Raw genomic sequence first — 18,630 nt, forward strand, 5'->3', positions numbered from 1 at the left:
CGAAATGCTTATCCGACTGCAGAGACACTTTTAGGGATGCCATCAGGGCAGCCAGTAAAACGAGGGGGATACCTTCTTTCCTAAAACAACTTTAAATGGGTTGCATTTTCCTCCCCACCTGATCTCCTTCTGCTGGCTAAGCCAAATTCAGCCTGTGCTTATTTGCTAGTATATGTTACCTTGTGGCATACGTGTTGGGAGTGCTTAACATAGATCTAAAGAGATTTTACAGATGTGCCCCCCATGTGGGACGGTCAGAATGTTAACTCAAGGGAAAAAAGGTCAAACGTGGCTAGATAGCCCCCTGACTATACATCAATTGTTACCTTCTTCTCCGTTTGTGGGGTTTTCAAGGAGAAATACCCTAGCAGGTCCACAAACTGGGCAGCCTTACGACCATAGGCTGGCAGTTCTGGCCATATGGACCACATCAGATCTAGCAGGAGCTCCTGTTGCGATTTGCTGGAGTTTCTGTAGATAAAGGACAGTTCGTATTACCAAGCAGCAGAAAACCCTGGAGTTCCTTTTATTTATCAACAATGCCCCGGTACTGTTTCTGTAGCTGTATCTCCCTCCCCACAACCAGGGGTTAAGTTCAAGCCATTCTGCTGTTCTTCTGACAGCAGATCCTAACAGGTGCATCTTCAGAAGGTGGCCTGAAGAGTCAAGCCTGGTCACTTCACAAACTCCAAAATATAGCCTTCTCAGAAAAAAACGCAAGCATCTCTTGCTTACGACATCAGTTTAATGGCTAAGGACGGCTGACCTCACGAAGACACCACACCTGTAACAGTCAAGAGGATCCAGACCGATATAAATACCGAGACTGAAAACGTGAGCATGTAACATGAAGCCAAGACAGAACCACATCGTCCACTCGGGTCCTGGACCCATGCAGACCGCCAAAACCTAGCCCCGGACCCCACCTGTAGATATGCAGCGTCAGACAGTGCGCCTGCCAGCGTACTGAGGAAGAATTGGACTCTAACAGGAAGCAACGCAGGAACTGAACCAAGGTCTCCTTATCTGCGAATTTGTTCAGCTGGTTCACCAGAGCTGTGCACAGCTGGTCCTCCTGGCTGCCTGAGCTCTCACCTGCAAGATCAGGGCGGGACTGAGGACTGGAGACCAGGAAGCATGGTCTAGGGTCCTACAGCCAGTGACACCCGATGGAGAGAGAGAGGGGATTCTGTCCATGTTTAAGAGTTTCAACTAAATGGTTTTAATTTGAGAACAACTTTCAGTTGTTTACTGGAGAACCAGAAGGCCAGCCCCCAATGAGACAAACATGCAATAACGCCACCAAAAAGGCACAGGACAAAGGGCCGACGCAAGCCTGGCACCGAACAAACACGGCTACATCGGAGATCCGTTACCTAAAACATCTATCTGTATCATTAATTGGGAGAACGTAAACCACCTCCCCTGCTCTGCTGGTCACCGGTCTCAAGCCTCCGAGAACCATGAAAAGCAGTGAAAACAGAAAGGTTTCTGCCTTTTCGATGGTAGGGAGTCCACTAAAACAGCTTCCATTTGTGGGGCATGTAACAGTTCACGAGGTGCATTTACGAGCATCATTTAACACTGACAACTTCCTCACACAGCAAGTGTGATTTATTATTTCATGGAAAAACAAACTTGGCTTACTAAAAACGTTCGGTGCCCTTTGGCCTTTCCTTGGTACGGGAAGTCACAAGCTTAAGGTGTAAAGGAAAATAAAACCAAAACTAGACACTAGAGGGCATCTGAGTTTTAGGTCCCTAGCACATCCGGGTGAAAGCCCTTCCTGAAAGGAGCATCAACAGTGTGCTCCAAGAGGAAGCAGAACACATCACCCTGGTCACAAACGCTTACCCTCTTTCTCCTTTTCCTTCTCTTCTTTCTTGCTCTTCTTCGTGGACGACTTGGACTGTGTCGTGGCTTGGCCAGAACTGGCAGCCACAGGCGCCGAGGAGGAGGAGGCAGTGGAGGAGCCCGCGGAGGCCGCCAGAGCGGCGAGGACTTTGCTGCCGCACAGGGCGCAGGACAGCAGCTGCAGCAGCACCGGAGACACCCCCTCGTCCACCAAGAAGCTGACTTGGAGGAGGAAGTACAGGACGGCTGTGGGCAGAGGAGACCGGGGCTCGGTTCTGAGACAATTACCGCGGACTTCCCCATCACGGGAGCCGTGTCTGCACCCAGCCAGGACCGGCCCCGTTCCCACCAGCTCGCTTTCCGAGGCTGCCCTGCCAGATGCCGCCCAGAACTCGTGCCCGCTGCAGAAGTTCCTCACAAATGTCCAAACAGCTACCTCGAGATCGACTCTCAGCCCCCACTTCTTCGAAGAAGACGACTCTCTAGACCCCACCGCCTCCTCTTTAGTTTTAGCTCTATAATCTGGAGGTCAGCTGCTCCTACTCTGTGCCCCCAGAGCACCCCGAATTTTGTCTCTGACCCTGATCGCTCCTAAGTTTGACTTTTCTTCTCAGCTAGGCAGAGTTCTAGCTACGTGTCTTGCTCACGGTTTCGTCTCCGGCATCCAGGCCAGTGCTTGGCACACAGTGGGCCTCACTACCTAGTTCTCAAAGGGACGACGGAGTAACAGCAGCCCAAAGGAGCTGCGCTGCTTACAGTCGTCTTTGATGCAGAACTTCTGCCAGTTGACGGTGCGCTGGGCAGCAATTTCCGCACAAGCTTTCAGGTGCTCCATCTGAAATGGAAACCAATCCGCAGAGGTGAGCAGCCCCGCCAGGCAGCCCGCACTTGAGGGGTCACTGTCCTGACTCCAGACTGCATACTGAGCACAGCCCCCTGTGCACGGCTGCTGACCCCGTGCCCCGGGTTCCCCAAGTGCACACACTGCAGCTCTCACGGAGCCTCCTCCGCGCTACACCCACCACACAAACACCCTTTGCTTACAGGGACCCTGCAGGCTGCTCAGTAAACACAGCAGGAGAGAGAGAGACACCGTGACAGTACACTACGACCCAGGTTACTTGGCCCTTTCTTTCCCGCACTCCCACCTTTCCTTTTGCTAAAAGCACCCCAGGAAGGACATAGCTTAGAAATACTGAACACCGAAGACGTCCTCTTCTAGATGCTCCTATGCGGTGATTCAATTTGGTCCCCAAAGTCCAAACCGCTTTCAGTCAGTAACACATCGTGTCTTTAGTGCTGAAGGACAGAACTCGGAGGTGTGCAAATTTCTGGTGGAGCCAGCGACACTGGTCACGACTGGTCACACCACGACTCATGACATCAGGCGGGAGTGGGAACGGTGGTGGGGAAATCTCAGACCCTGACGCCAACTGCACCGGATGTACAGCAGCGCGGATTCGCCCTGAGCTCAACTGTGGCCTTAACGTCCTCCAAATGTTTAAAAGCCCCGTTCTGCTCCATCCTACCGCCTCGCTGGCCGAGCCGCATCACCCGCCCTCTGTCTGCCCCACCATGCCCCCTCGCCCTCATACCAGGCTGATGAGTGTGTCGTACTGCAGGGCGGAGCCTGAGCTGGCTGTAACCACGCTTGCCCGGAGGAATATCCCCTGTTCCTCCAGCAGCTTCTTGATCCCACGCACATGGGAGTCCAGGGTGTGTAGATCCCGGAGCTGGCGGTACTTCTCCTTTGACCCACAGATGAAGAGCAAAAGTTTGCGGACTTGGCGACGCACAAACGGAGTCTGCTGGATCATCAGGTACTTGAGGGGAAAAGCAACACGAAAAGTCAATGACTCAGGAACTGTGACAGCAGTGACACCCCAGGTGTTCACAAACTGTCATTAAAAATTGGTAAGAAACGCAAGCTAAGCTATTTCCTCACGGCCCAGCCGGCCTCCAGTTAACCGCGGTATTCCTTACAGAAACCAGAAGAAAGGCAGGCATGGAAAGACAGACGTCAGAGAGGGGAAAACAGCCATATCCCCACTCCCCTACTGGAATCCTTTGGAATCTACAGGGCAGCTGGCCCCCACTCCGGCCCACCCAGAGTGAAATGATCAAGAAAACATATTCAGAATCTCTCTTTCTGGTCAAAGAGGTGGGGAAACCTGAAATGGTCATCTGGGGTTTGCTAACAGGTCACTCTTCCCAGAGTTCATCTCAAGCTTGCCGTGATGGTGTCTAATCTTAAACTACCAAATCTCGGCGGTCCCAGACCTGCCCCACCACACACCGCCCTGCAATGGCCGGTCCAGAAGTATGCTAACTACACTGCCTCTCTGCCAGCTGGCTCCCCCTCCGGTCCTACCAACAGGGAACAAAAAGGCACGACAGAGGGCAAGAGGAAAAAGCACCGGCTCCTTCCTGTCTGCCTGCTATCCTGGCAACAGCCCTTCACGCTGGCAGCCTCCGTCATTTCTTCAGCATCCAAGGACAAACCAACTACAGTTGGTTCTGATCATCAGCTTCTTTGCATACTTCCAGAATCGACCGCACCGCGGCCCCTCAGAGTTCCTGGGGCACCGGAAGCAGCACCCCCACCTCGGGCCCACCCAGCTGACTCCTCTTCACACGTGGGTTTCTGGTGGCTGCTTCCTGTAGTCACTGTCTCTGGCTTCCCTTTTTTCCTTTTCTGGTTTTCCAATGGTGGTTCAAGCAATCCCCTATGTTAAAATCTCTCCGTAACTTAACTACTATATTCTCTATTTACCAGAATTCAAATTTTTAAACTTGTCTGTTCCTACCATACGCAGAAAGAGTTAAACGTACGGACTTAAAATCTAGAGCCATGGCTTGCTTTGACAGCCATCTTCCACAGCTTCACCACATGGGACACCCGGGGCAAGATCAACACAGTGTGAGCGGTGGGGCTGGGGGCAACACCTCCTGGGAGCGAGGACAGAAGGGGGCCATAAAGGTTGTCACAGCCAGTGAGTGTGTCCTCTCCTGGAATGGCATGCTGCCTGGGGCCTTCACTTACCTCTGAGAGAAAGTAAAACCAAGAATGATCAAAGACAGGAGGGGGGATTCGAGAGTTGGCATCGGCGATCTTCTTGATTTGGTAAGGAAGCCGCAAGACCATCTCTGTTAAAAGCTGAGTGTAGGCCTCAAACACATCAGCAGCATGACCCTGGAGGGAGAACACCTGTGTAAGAACCTGTGACGGGCGGTTTTCCATGACCACAACTAGGAAAAAGGCCGGCTTGCTGCTTGTTAGGTATAGCTTATGTTGGAATTAGCAAATGGCACCTTTCAAATGGGAACCATCACTGTCTGACAGTTGAGTTTGAACCCAGCAAGACCCCAGGCTCCTGGGGGCAACTCTGTTACATGCAAAGGTTGCATGTACATCTGGACACAGATCTCGCTTGTCTTGAAAGTTCTAACATTTCACTCTGTGGGTTTTGATGCTGACTGGCTGTGCTCTGCCTGACACAAAAACTCAACTTCTAAAGGGAAAAAATGGAAAAAAAAACAGTGGTGAGGAAGGATTCCTGACTTCCTACGAGAGATGCATTCCATTCCCTAGATCCATAACCTTCTGCTATAACAAAAGACATTTCAGTAAAGCAAGGCAGCCAGATCACTAAACACACATCCCCTGGAGGCAGGGCAACTGAGGGCTGTGGGGATGGCGGAAGCGGCAGATACCCTGCGGGCTGTGTGTTTCTCTGGGCAGAGCCTGCAGGAGTCTGGGCCCAGCGTGTCTCGTGTATTCAATCGCCAGTTACTCATCGGTCCCTTGCCAAGCACAGGAGGTGCAAATAAGGGAAAGACTCCACATGTGTGTACAGGGTGCTCTGGGGAGACCCGGGGAAAGGCCATCTCCATCCGACCTGGTAGCAGGGAAGTGTATGTTGGGGAGGTTGTTCCCAGGATCCAGCACGTGAGAGCCAGGTCTTGAATAAGGACTAGGAATTAGCTTAGAGGGAAAGGAAGCGACGCAAAGGGAAAGAAGTTCAGAAAGACAGCAGGTAGGAAAGTGGCATGCCACATGTGGGGAAAGGCACAGGTCAGGGGGGGCCACGTGCCAGGATGCATAGTGACGCAGCTGAAGAGTTAGGTAGATAGTTGGGTTCTCAGAGAACTTTTTGGCCTAAAAGTTATGGAAGACCAGCAAAGGGTTAAAGAGAAGGACACAGTGAGGTTCACATTTTATGCCTATCCTATCCCTGAACTATTGAAAGCAGTTCGGCATGTGCAGTGGGGAGCACAGCGGGTGCCGACCGCAGAAGGCCACCGCCCAGATGCAGACGGACAGCAGTGGTCGAGATGATGAACACAGAATGGGCACCAGTGTGCACTCGGCGCCGGGCTTTACTGCGTCACGCCACTCAGCGCTCACCGCAACCCACACAGCTGACCCTACGCAGAGCGTCATTTCCCAGCGTGCAAACTGAGGCTCACTAAGGCCAGACGGAACCTGCCCGACCTTTGGGGCTGGGAAGTGGGAATGCTGGTTCCCAAACTCACCTGACCAGAAAGCCCATCTTCTAAACAAGCCCACTGAAGGGGCTCTGACAACCGCAGGGGGAGTCTGACATACACAGCAGGACGCAGTCACTACCGACATTGCCCTGTGCCTTCTCACCTTTTTCTAAGGAGCTTCACATGCAAGGACGCATCTGTCTGATTTCACTCAGTTCCCCGGCTTTACAAAGGGCAGGAGTCTGCACCCCAGTAGGTCGGGAGGAGTGGTCATTCACTAAATCACGCCAAGAGTAACCCCCCCCTCTCCGAGGAACACAGGCTGCCTCCAGCAGGCTCCCTGCCCTGGCTCCTCGGGCCCTACTCACAGACAGCAGAGAGGAGGAGGGCAGGAGCCGCTCTACATCCAGGGAGAGGCCTCACCTTCACGTACTGGCGGAGGAAGAACGGGCTCATGTCAGGTGGGGATGACGTCGTGTGTGGCTTCAGCAGCTGGCTGGTAGCCACGGGCTCCTCGTCGTTCTGCTGGCTCTTCCAATAGTCCAGCAGGGATCTGAGCACGTGTAGGCAGTAGTCCACGGCGCCAGAGCTCAGCAGGGCTGCTGCCGTGGCGCTGGAGATGAGGGAAGAGGACTGGGGAAAAGAGAGAAGAGGTCAGGGTGGCTCGTGAAGCAGCTGGAGGCAGCGGGGAGGAAACGACGGTGACGTTCTCAGAGTGGCAGTCCAGGGACTGAGCTCATCTCGGGCCAGAGGCCCCCCGACTAACTCAAACACCCCCCAGCTCTTCCCAACAATGGCAGGTTCCCAGCTCTACTCCCCCCACACCCCTGCCAGAGGCCAAGGGTGCTCGGGCTAGACAACCTCTGTACCGGGAAGGGTGGGTTTCTTTCTTCCCTGGGCAGCGAGAAAAGCGGCCCATTTCAAGGGGAGGGAAAACTTTCCACCGTGAGCACCAGATAGCACCCCCACCCTCCCAGTAGGGGCTCTCTCTACAGAACCAGCTTCTAAAGGAGATGGGGTAAGTAATCACATGAATAAAAAAGCAGGGGAAAAGCCACTGTAAATAAAACCATTAGGAGAGCCTTGCAAATCCCAGCAAACCCCACAGCTCATAAGCTCATTAAGATTGGATGCAGTTCAGCCTCCATTTCCACCTTCTCTGCTTTGTGTTAATCTCCTTTCCACCATGCACACGCTGCTTTCTCTCTGCTTTATTACCATACCTCATAGCAACATACAGTAGGGGAATCCTCTTAGCCACCCTGTGCCTTGCAGAATAGCCCCCTCCTTTCAATAATGGAACTTCCAAACCCTGTAACCGCTCCACTTGGAAGGACTGTTGGCAAAGATCAGGACTTGGAAGGTACTCTGAACAAGGTGGAAGCTCTGCTCTTGGAAGAGGTGACAGCTTAGAATCTGTCTCCTCTAGAATGACAACAGACAACGGCCTTATTCTAACTACCACCTGCGCCCTCAGCCCCAGCATCAACCCGACAATCCTCTTTCCTTTCCACACACCCATGTGCTCAAAGAGACAGTACCTCACATATGGAAGACTTAGATCCAGATTTGGTCCGGGACATGAAGACGCTCAGGAGTCTCATTACCACTAGATGGACTTCATTCAGGGCACTGCGCTCATTCTTCCTGGACACGTCCTGCAGGCAGAAACAGAGCCCAGAAGCCCCCGTTTACCTTAAGCCTGAAGCCTCCTCTCAACAAGACTCCTTCCAGCCTATGTGTTCTTCACACGGAGTCACAGTCAAAACAAGCTCCGATTATCGGTGGACCACACCTGGATTAGCTAGAGCCTGCTACGCTTAAGAGCCCATGTTCTGATACAAGTAACTAATTTCTTGTTTTCAGCCTGGGGAACTACAAAAGGTCTGTGGGGGCAGAGACTTGGGTCTGTTCCTCATTTACGTCCAGACCTAACAGGAGGCCTGGGCCAATGCAGGCCTACTGCTTTTGTTGAATCACTGGAACCGGAGCCCTCCTGTCCAGGTGGTGCCCCCCAGAAATGAAGTGAAGCTCCTCTAAGGGAAGGATGGCAGGCTGGAAGGACCTCAGCCCGTGCCTGTTCCTGACACAGTGGGACTCTCCAATCTTACCTTTTTGTCCATGCCCAGTTCAGCAATTAGCTGGGAGAGCAGGTTGTCCAGGGCTCCCTTGTCTTTCTCATCTTCTCCATCCAGATCTGTAGTGAGCATCAGAATGACCTGGAAGTCAACAGAGAGGTAAAACGTGAGGACCAGTACCCTAGAGGATGACTCTAACACAAGGTGTTTCGGAAGAAACCCCGATCCTCCTGACGCCCCTGTCAGTCACAACTCTGATCCACGAAAAGGTCCTAAATCTCGAGGTATCTGAAGGTGAAGTGTCCGGAGTCGGAAGAGTCGAATTTTGGTATACGCCACACGTGGCATCACAGAAGGCGTTTTGCAAACAGTCTGCAAAACAAATCAACTAAACTACGTTATAATCAACCAAAGTGGCTTGACAGGGGGCAGTGTGCTGTGCCCAAAGTAAAGAGCTCTCTGCCTAAGATGAAGGCAGTTAGTGCGAGAACAGCTAGCAGACCACATTCCAACACTGTGTTAATACAGACTCACATACACCAAGCATCTGTGGAGCAGACATTTGCTCCTGGCTCTGTCAGTAACTAGCTGGAGGACTTGCAGACATCTTTTTAAATTCTCCGACCCCTGGCCTTTTCACCTATAGAATTTAGGGCTAAAACTTGTAGTTCAAAGCTGCATTCCATTATTCTCTGACCTAACACCAAACAAGGCCTTACAGAGCCTCTAGGAGAGACACGTGAACACGCTGAAGGATGGTCCAAACACAACGTGACAGACCCAGGTGAACTGAGGGATACCTGCATGTACGGGATGGCCCGGACGCCTCCAACATTTCGTAACTGGGGCAAGGTCTGCAGTAGTCTCTCCAACAGCATCAGACGGACCATGTGCAGCCTAAAAGGCCAAGGAAAATACATGAAATGTGAGCTAGTTCACAACCACTAACCGGCCGAATATAGTTCTTTCCTCCTGCCACCAAGGTAAACAAGGAGCCTACTGCTTCGGAATGATCCTAGCATCAGCAAAATGTTCAGAGATGCCTGTTTGGTATACCAGCGACACAGGAGAAATCTCGCTCCACTAAAAGGAACAAACTATTCCAAAATACAACTGATGGCCCTGAAAACCTGCTACAGGAGAAGTTGCAAATATGTCTCAAGCAATCGGGCCCTAGCTGTTCTCAGCAGCAAAATCACACCTTCAGTATGGTGCACTCTATGGCTTTTTCCAACACATGACCCCATTCTGCCTCCAGGCATTATCTTCTGGGATTCCTCCGCCTGCAAAGTCTGCATCATCCAGTTGCACAGTGATCCAGGCCTTTCTTTTCCTTGCTTCTCAAGTCCTCAGGAAGGCCCAGCACCGCTTTACCCTCTCCACTCCCCCATCATTTTTCCTACTGTAAAATTCAATTTCAACACCGCCCTTTCCACTGGACCCATGAGCTCTCCCACACATTCAGTTAGGCACTAACTAGCCTTCTTCATCTGCATACACGGCTGGGCTTCCCTATCATATGCGTACCTCTGGGTCTTGTGAATATGCTGTTTCAAGACAGGACCAAAATGAAAATTAATTTATTAGCATCTTATTTGACAGGCCGGTCGGCAGTCTCATCTAACACACAATCTTACACAGATTAAGAGTGCATCTGCTGAGTTAATGGATTCGCTCTCATAATACGTAAACTGATCTTGCTTCATTTTACTTTACAGACTGTGTATAACAAGCCGTATGCCTACGTACGCATAAAAAAGTGATTTTCAGGTATTAACATACCCCAAGAGATATCCAGAATATTTTCAAAGTAGTAAAAGTTTGAACCTAAGTATGGGGTCTTACTTGAATGCTAAATGACCATGATTCCAAAAATAACTCAAAGGAATGAGCTAACAGTCCTTCAGAATACAGTTACACCTAAAACCTCTCTTATGCATCCGAGAACAAAGCAAGCTGTGTGGGGAGCACAAATGAGTAAGAACTGCTCAGGAATGTACAAGACAAAGCAAAGAAAGTAAGATGATGGTAGCAGTTCAACACTTGCAGGGTAAAACACAGCAAGTTTTGCGATGGGATTAAAATCTTCAGATATGCAGAACATACTTGTGAATACACGTGTATGAAAGAAAAGTCAACAAAATGAGCAGAGTCTGGACCTGGACCAAGATGCTGTCAGACTGCTGGCTTTTCAAACTCTTAAATGGGAAGCCTAACAAACAAAGGGGGTGCCTGGGTGACTCAGTCAGTTAAGCATCTGACTCTTGATCTCAGCTCAGGTCTTGATCAGGTCTTGATCCCATGGGTTCAAAGGCCCCATGTTGGGATCTGTGCTGTGCATGCAGCTGACTTTAAAAAAAAAAAAAAAAAAAAAAAAAAAAAATCTAACCAAAAAAAAGTAAACTCTACACGAAAAATTGCAACTTCCTTTTTTTAGTGGCTTAAAGTAACAACAATTCAGTTACTGGGGCGCCTGGGTAGCTCAGTTGGTTAAGTGTCTGACTTCGGCTCAGGTCATGATCTCACGGTTCGTGGGTTCAAGCCCTGCGTCGGGCTCTGTGCTGACAGCTCGGAGCCTGGAGTCTGCTTCGGATTCTGTATCTCCCTCTCTCTCCACCCCTTCCCTGCTTACGCACGTGTTCTCTCTCTCTCTCTTTCAAAGGTAAACGTTAAAAAAAAAAAAAAAACAGTTATTAACATTATTTAAAACGGGTCATGGCTGGGGCGCCTGGGTGGCGCAGTCGGTTAAGCGTCCGACTTCAGCCAGGTCACGATCTCGCGGTCCGTGAGTTCGAGCCCCGCGTCGGGCTCTGGGCTGATGGCTCAGAGCCTGGAGCCTGTTTCCGATTCTGTGTCTCCCTCTCTCTCTGCCCCTCCCCCGTTCATGCTCTGTCTCTCTCTGTCCCAAAAATAAATAAACGTTGAAAAAAAAAAAAAAAAATTTAAAAGAAAAGACTTTAACAATTGCTTGATTAAATTTTCCCTGAAAAAAACAAAAGTTAACTTAAAACCACTTTAGATATTTCTATTACTAACATGGCTAGATTACCTAAAATGGCCTTCCTAAAGACGCTAAAGATATAAAAAGATAAAACATCGTTTTAGAAGCAATGCCGAGGGGCACCTGGGTGGCTCAGTTGGTTGAGCGTCCAACTCGATTTTGGCTCACGTCATGACCTCGCAGTTGTGAGATCGAGCCTCACCTCAGGATTCTCTCTTTCCCTCTGCCCTTCTCCCCTGTTCCTGCTCACTAGCTCTTTCTCAGGATAAATAAACATTAAAAAGAAAAAAGCAATGTGGAGTCTCAAGAAATCTGAAAGGATTGAAATCACACAGTATGTTCCCAACCATGGTAAGTTAAATCGTAAATTAGTAATGGAAAAATAACAAGCAACATACTTCTAAATATCCTATGGAACAAAGATCCAATTACAATAGAACTTAAAAAAACATTCTGAACTGAAGAGCGATGAAATACAATGCATCCAAATACATGGGATCTAGCTAAAGCAGAATTTAAAGGGATGTTTAGAAAGAAATATATAGCTTCAAATATGTACTTAAAATGAAAGGTGGAACACCAATTATTTAAGCTTCCCATCTTTTTTTTTTTTTTTTTTCCTCTGTATTTGAGAGAGAGAGCATGAGCAGGGGAGAGGGAAGAGGGAGGGAGGGAGAGAATCTTGGTGCTTGGTCCAACCCTAGGATCATGACTTGAGCTGAAATCAAGAGTTGGACGTTCAACCAACTGAGCCCCCAGCTTCCATCTTAAGCTAGAAAAAGAACAAAAAATTAACCCCCCCCCGCTCAAAAATAAGGTACTACACCAACTTTAGTAAGCAGAAAAAAGAAACAGTAAGAGTGGTAATAAGGAGCACCTGAGTGGCTCAGTCGCTTCAGCGTCCAACTCTTGATTTCGGCTCATGTCATGATCTCACAGTTCATGGGTTCGAGCCCCAGATCGGGCTCCAGGCAGACAGTGCAGAGCTTGCCTGAGATATTCTCTCTCTCTCTCTCTCTCTCTCTCTCTCTCTCTCTCTCTCTCTCTGCCCCTGCCCCGCTAGGCATACTCTTTCTCTCTCTCAAAATAAATAACTTAAAAAAAAGTTTTTTAAAAAAAGAGTGGAAATAAAATAGAAAGCAGACATAAGACAGGAAAATCAAAGGCAGAATTCAGTTCCTTATAAAGAAAGTTGGTAACTCCAAGCAAAACGGACTTTTAAAAAAAGAACACGGGCACCTGGGTGGCTGGCTCAGTCGGTTAGGCTTCCGACTTCAGCTCAGGTAATGATCTCATAGTTTGGGAGTTCGAGCCCTGTGTCAGGTTCTATGCTGATAGCTCAGGGCCTGGAGCCTGCTTCAGATTCTGTGTCTCCCTCTCTCTCTGTCCCTCCCCCACTTGCGCACGCTCCCTCTCATAAACATTTGTAAATATATAAAAAATAAAAACGTTAAGTTTCCAACATTAGAAATGAAAAAAGGTAATCACTACAGATCCTAAAGACATTAAAAGGATGATAAAAAAGTTTACGAACAGCTTTATGCCAACAGACATCTTTAAAAAATTAACAAATTATGTGAAAAGGACAACATACCAAATCTGACACATGAGGAAACATAAATTCTGTATCATTTAAAAAATGAATCTGTAAACTTTTTTAAGTTATTTAAGGGACAGAAAGAGCATGAGCGGGTGAGAGGGAGAGAGGGAGAGAGGGAGAGAAGGAGAGAGGGAGAGAGAGGGAGAGAGAGGGAGAGAGAGGGAGAGAGACAGACAGAGAGAGAGAGAGAGAGAGAGAGAGAGAGAGAGAATCCCAAGCGGGCTCCACACTGTCAACACAGAGACCAACAGGGAGCTTGATCCCATGAACTGTGAAATCATGACCTGAGCTGAAATTAAAAGTCAGACACTTAACCAACTGAACCACCTAGACGCCCCTGAATCTGTGATTTTAAATCTTCCCTTAAAGAAAGTCCAGACCAGATGAGTCCACTACTAAATTTTAATAAGAGAATTTATAGATTATATAATGCCGTTCTCACATAAGCTCTTCTAAATGACAGCAAAAGGGGAAACATGTCCTCACTTTAGGAGGCCAGAATAATATAAATACCAATACCTGACAAAAACGTTTCAAACAAAAATTACAGGTCTAGATAAAATATTAGCAATTCAAATCCAGTGATGCAAAGGACCGGATATCACAAGCAAGTGTCCTCACAAGGTTGGTTTAATAACAGAAAAATCAATTAATGTGGTTTACAACTACAAACAGATGTAACAAAAACAACTGGAAAGCTTCAAACAGATGGTAAGAAACTATAAATTAAGCACAGGTGATTTTTTCAAAGAAAAAAAAAAGCTATCATGAGAGATGGAAAAGAGAATATGATAGTAAAACATCTATTTTAAGTAGGCTCCCAGAAAGAAAAAATGACAGAAAACGAGACAGAAGCAGTATCTGTTGAGCATAACAGGTGAGAATCGTCTAGAATAAAAAGACACTAACTCAAACATTCAACATTTCCAAAGACCACTAAGTAGAAGAAACGCAAAGAAATCCATCCTAACCATATCCTAAAAACAATGATAAAATAAAGATTTTATAAGCAGCAGTAAGGACACTATTTTCGAAGAAGCAGTAATTATGACAGCAGGTGACTTCTCACGGTAGGTATCGTTTTCAATTTGGGGGGGGAAACTCTCAAAGAAAACTGTATACCCATCAAAAACAGGTCTACAAAATGTGAGCTGAATAAAAACATTTTCAGACTGAGAAAATCTGAGATTTTGTAACCAGCCGCCCTCCCCTAAAGGAAAATCTAAATGACATACTTCAATACAAAATGATCCCAGACAGGGGCGCCTGAGTGGCTCAGTCGGTTAAGCATCCGACTTCGGCTCAGGTCACGATCTCGTGGTCCGTGAGTTTGAGCCCCGCGTCGGGCTCTGTGCTGACAGCTCAGAGCCTGGAGCCTGTTTCAGATTCTGTGTCTCCCTCTCTCTGACCCTCCCCCGTTCATGCTCTGTCTCTGTCTCATAAATAAATAAACGTTAAAAAAAAAAGTTAAAAAAAAAAAAAAAAAGAAAAGAAAATGATCCCTGACAGAAGGTCTGACATGCACAAGAAAATGCCGAGCACCGGAAGAGGTAAACATATAAGTAAATCTGAATACACACTGAGCACATAAACTATATAAAACAGTAACGATACCTTGAAAGCTTCAAAAGCCTTTTTTAAAAAGAAATTAAAGCACAGGAAAGTCACCACTTAAGTTGATAAGAAGGGGCCAAGCCTTCTAAGGTCCTCTCCAGTATTCAGGTAGAAGATACAGCTCTTAGTTAACTCTGGTTTTGGAGAAGTTAAACGTACACACTGAAATGAGGAGGGTAACCACCAAGGCACTGCAGTACCAAACATGGAGGGGGGGCAGGTAAAAGGAAAGAAAAAGGAACGAAAACACAGGAAATCAACCCAAAAGAGGACTGCAAAGACAAAAAGAGGCACCGAAACAAGCAAAACAAAGAAACAGCAGGAGGTAAACGGCAGGCATAAATTCAAATACATCAGTAATTAACACTAATCACAAATAAACTTAACCATTTTGATTAACAAGCAACGGAAGACTGGATTAAAAAGGTTTTAAATAAATTTCAAAAAACAAGAAATCACAAAGACCACATTCTCTGGACACATAGAATTAACCCAGAGAGCACATTAAGTGAGAAAAAAAAGATTAAGTAAAAAACCCCTTCGTGTTAAGTTAAAAAACAAACCCCATCAAAATATCATCAGCTGAGCCAGAGGTCACCTTCATCAGAGATGTTCCAAGAACTGAGGTTCAAGTGGAAGGAAACAGGGAATATGGGAGACACTCGCTGACGCCCTCTGAAAATGTCTCTGATGCTTATCAGCTCCAGTGACCTTTTGTAGAAATCGTGGAGTTCAAAGTGCCAGTTATTATTTCTGCACTAATGTGATACCTGTGGGCAGTTATCTATCAGCAAATCTAACAAACATTAGAACACAAATGTATCTCTCTAGTCACCTCTCAGTTCAGACTACATTCACTCCAACAATCCAGCACCAAACACCACCACAACTTCTTGAGGGAGACGGATTAGGATTTTACAGATCGCTTTCAATTTGCCAAATGCCCTATCACTGGTATCTCCAGCTATAAACACATATTTGCTCTGTCACCTTATAAACATGCTGAACACAGGAGCTGCTACTTCTAGTACATACCTAGCAGCTACAACTGTTGAGCCTAGAACAGTGCTGCTTGTAAAGAGAATGCTACAACATGGGCTCATGGGTGATGAGGAAACAAGAAAGATTTGAGCGGGAAGATACACGGTTTTCTGAAAATCACTTTAGAGTGACTGAGGGATATCCGGGGCCTTAAGAGAAAAACTACTTCCTATCCTCTCTGCCATTAACCTACACTGATGTAATCCTAATTAGGGTAAAGAAGACAAACCTAGAAGGCTTCCTAAGACCTTAAACTGTTTCCTGAATTTATTGCCTTTGGTATTTCAAAAGAAATAGACTGGTATCGTGACTCCACCTCCTGCAACTGGTCCATCATCCCGTTCCTGGAATCTTCTCCCACAGTCTCTTGACTGCAAATGACCAAGTCCTAACCTGTTGCTAGTATGGACATCTCCTTCTCCTTCCCCTTCTCCTTCGCCCTCAGAGCCGTCTCCTTCCTGGTGTCCGGTGGTGGTGCTGATGGCTCCAGTGCTTGAGCTGACACTTCCTGGTCCAGCTGGGTGCCCCTCCACTGTGGCATCACCATAAGCACTGCTCCGACCAGATACTAGAGGGAAAAGGTTACAAAAGTGTGTATCGTCTCCCAAGTGTGGTGGAACCCAATGCATTCTGAAGTCCACAATAGTTAGGAGATGACCAGTAGCTTTAGAACGTTTTTTCTTCTGCATGAAGAAGAAAAGAAATACGGAGTGAATGCAAGATTCTGGCCCCATATCACTATGCTGAAAGACTCCCAGGGCACCAGTCACTCAACCTTCTATGGTATAGAAGATCCACCTACAAAAACAATCTTCATCTCTGTTGCTGATAAATTTCCATCTCATAACCCAAGGGACACTCACATTGACTTGGGAATCTAGAAATTACCAGCTACTCTTAATCTCTTCTACAAAGTATTTTCATATCAAATTTTTAACCACAGACTGGTTTACAAGGTCAAACCAAAATGGCATGCTTTCTCATTCTAGAGCCCTGCCCTTTCAGCCAGTAGACTATGGCCCGCCATGTTAACACATCAGATCATCAACAGGAGGACTGTCCAGAACAGCTTCCCCCAATAGAGGGGGACAAGAGCCACAGTATGATGGACTTTAAGGTCGTACCGTTAACTGTTTTAGATCAATCATGATTTGGGATTATGCACGTCACTGCTTTCTTCCAAAAAGAGACAATTAAAAGTGGCCTGTAAAATATCCCAATGTTAACCATCTGGTGCTTAAGCTATTATCCCTGAACGTTTGAAACTCCCAAAGTTGAGGTCAAATGAATTTCTCAAGGCTTTCAGCGAGCCCTCAAAACTTCCCTTGCCTGACACCAACCCCCAGGACCCAGGCAGAGACTCCTAGTGTGTTCCCGCCCCTGCCCAGGGAGATCGGGCCCCCCAGCCACATTACCACTGTGCTCGCCAGCCACCGAGTCCACGGCGCTCCCCCCGCTCTCCGAGCCCACGCTACCACCATGCTCAGCAGGGGAGGTCCGAAGGGTGGAGCCGTCAGTCGCCGCCGTGCTGCCCTCATCGTCCGAGGCTGGAGCTAAGAGAATAACGAGAGCTGTTACAGGTAAAAACCCCTCCTGGGGGCGACAGCATCAAACCACATAGTGCAGAGGGGACACAATGCGGTTGATACATCCTGTCATCAAAGGAAAAAGGGAGAGATTTGCTTTGCTGGTTAATCACCAACAGGAACAAACACTGTACACGGTGCATTGCAAACAGTACTTAGACAGAAGTGAAACCCCAGTTCGCTGGGCATTTCCTTCGCTGCTATACTACAGCGAGTAGACAGTGCAGAGATCCAACGAGAATCTGTGATGTGGACACTCAGTTTTCTAGTTAGAATGCTTCACAGTCACCACTGTCTAGGTGTTACTGACACCTGCTGAGATCAGAGACTACCCATTACCGTTCAAAGCACAGAACTCTGAATTTTAAGGAGATTTGTTTTGCAATCAGTTCATTTGTGCTTATGTGAGGAAATCACTTGTCGTGAGCTCTTGAATCAACCTTGTTTGTTTATTTGGTTTGGTTTTTGATCAGGTGGTCCAGAGGGGAGTTCATTGGGAAATTTCACCCCTCCTAATCATCCTCATCAGACGCTAAGAATGAAGCAAGGAAATTCCCCAGAGACAGCCACAGCATCCAGGATCAGGGCTGAGCTGAGACAGGAGGAAAACGCTGGATGAGATACAGGGGGGAAGAAAGCCAAGACAGCCACAGAGCACGGCAGAAACACAATCGGCACAGCACGACGGCCACCTCCGAGCCTGAGAGGACGGCAACGAACGAAACTGGAGAAAAGCGACACACACCACGGCAGCAAGGTGAGAGGGACAGCCAGTTTCTCCCCCTCTCTTCTATCCAGGGTTAAACTCCCAAGAGAAGAGAGAGAAAGAAAAGAAGGAAAAAAGAAATACAGGGAAGCAGCACTCTGGAAAACTCTAGATCAAACCTTACGTCACTCAGGGGTTGATTTTCTAGTGGATCACCCAGTGTCCCATCCTCCTCTATTTGGTCCAACTCTCTGCTCAGGACATTTTGGTTTTTTCTTATCAGATCAGCAAAGAGGTGGAGTGCAAAGACAAAACGGGGTCTGACGAGTTCCTCTGCACTTCCACCCCCACCTCCCGGGCTCACAGGCCCCTGCCGGTGAGCCTCACCGACCTGAAGCAGAACTCAGCTTCTTGCCGCTTCGCTTTTATTTGTAAATGAAGAGAAAACAGTTAATGGCATGAGCTCTAGCTACGCCTCGTCTCCCTTTCCATGTTGTCTAGAGCGTCAGGACTCTGGCGAAGAGCCCTGAAAGCTGTCACTGGAGCCCTACAGCTGACCACCCTGCAAGCCGCTCTCTCGGCCTTTCCTCGGGAGACCAGCGGGAGCCAGGCAGCATGCAAAGTGTCAGGAAGCAGAGCCACGAGCGCCTTTGCCGAGC

General features: G+C 48.0%; 1 protein-coding gene across 12 annotated transcripts in view; it reads right to left on the minus strand.

Annotated features, from left to right (window-relative positions):
- Nucleotides 1-18,630, minus strand: part of UBR4 (ubiquitin protein ligase E3 component n-recognin 4) — a 133,073-nt gene that overhangs the window by 44,148 nt on the left and 70,295 nt on the right. For 7 of the 12 annotated variants that reach the window (XM_045475861.1, XM_045475859.1, XM_045475860.1 and 4 more), the window contains 12 exons: nucleotides 17,095-17,250; nucleotides 16,073-16,247; nucleotides 9,224-9,320; nucleotides 8,457-8,564; nucleotides 7,887-8,003; nucleotides 6,769-6,978; nucleotides 4,898-5,047; nucleotides 3,450-3,677; nucleotides 2,611-2,689; nucleotides 1,855-2,100; nucleotides 927-1,095; nucleotides 327-471 (listed from right to left, as the gene is read on the minus strand). In XM_045475861.1, the coding sequence (XP_045331817.1) occupies nucleotides 327-471; nucleotides 927-1,095; nucleotides 1,855-2,100; nucleotides 2,611-2,689; nucleotides 3,450-3,677; nucleotides 4,898-5,047; nucleotides 6,769-6,978; nucleotides 7,887-8,003; nucleotides 8,457-8,564; nucleotides 9,224-9,320; nucleotides 16,073-16,247; nucleotides 17,095-17,250 (1,880 nt within the window). The remainder of the gene's footprint in view (nucleotides 1-326; nucleotides 472-926; nucleotides 1,096-1,854; nucleotides 2,101-2,610; nucleotides 2,690-3,449; nucleotides 3,678-4,897; nucleotides 5,048-6,768; nucleotides 6,979-7,886; nucleotides 8,004-8,456; nucleotides 8,565-9,223; nucleotides 9,321-16,072; nucleotides 16,248-17,094; nucleotides 17,251-18,630) is intronic. The other 5 variants (XM_045475863.1, XM_045475864.1, XM_045475862.1 and 2 more) reach the window with 2 other exon arrangements.

This window comes from Leopardus geoffroyi, chromosome C1 (assembly GCF_018350155.1).
Source record: "Leopardus geoffroyi isolate Oge1 chromosome C1, O.geoffroyi_Oge1_pat1.0, whole genome shotgun sequence".
NCBI lineage: Eukaryota > Metazoa > Chordata > Mammalia > Carnivora > Felidae > Leopardus > Leopardus geoffroyi.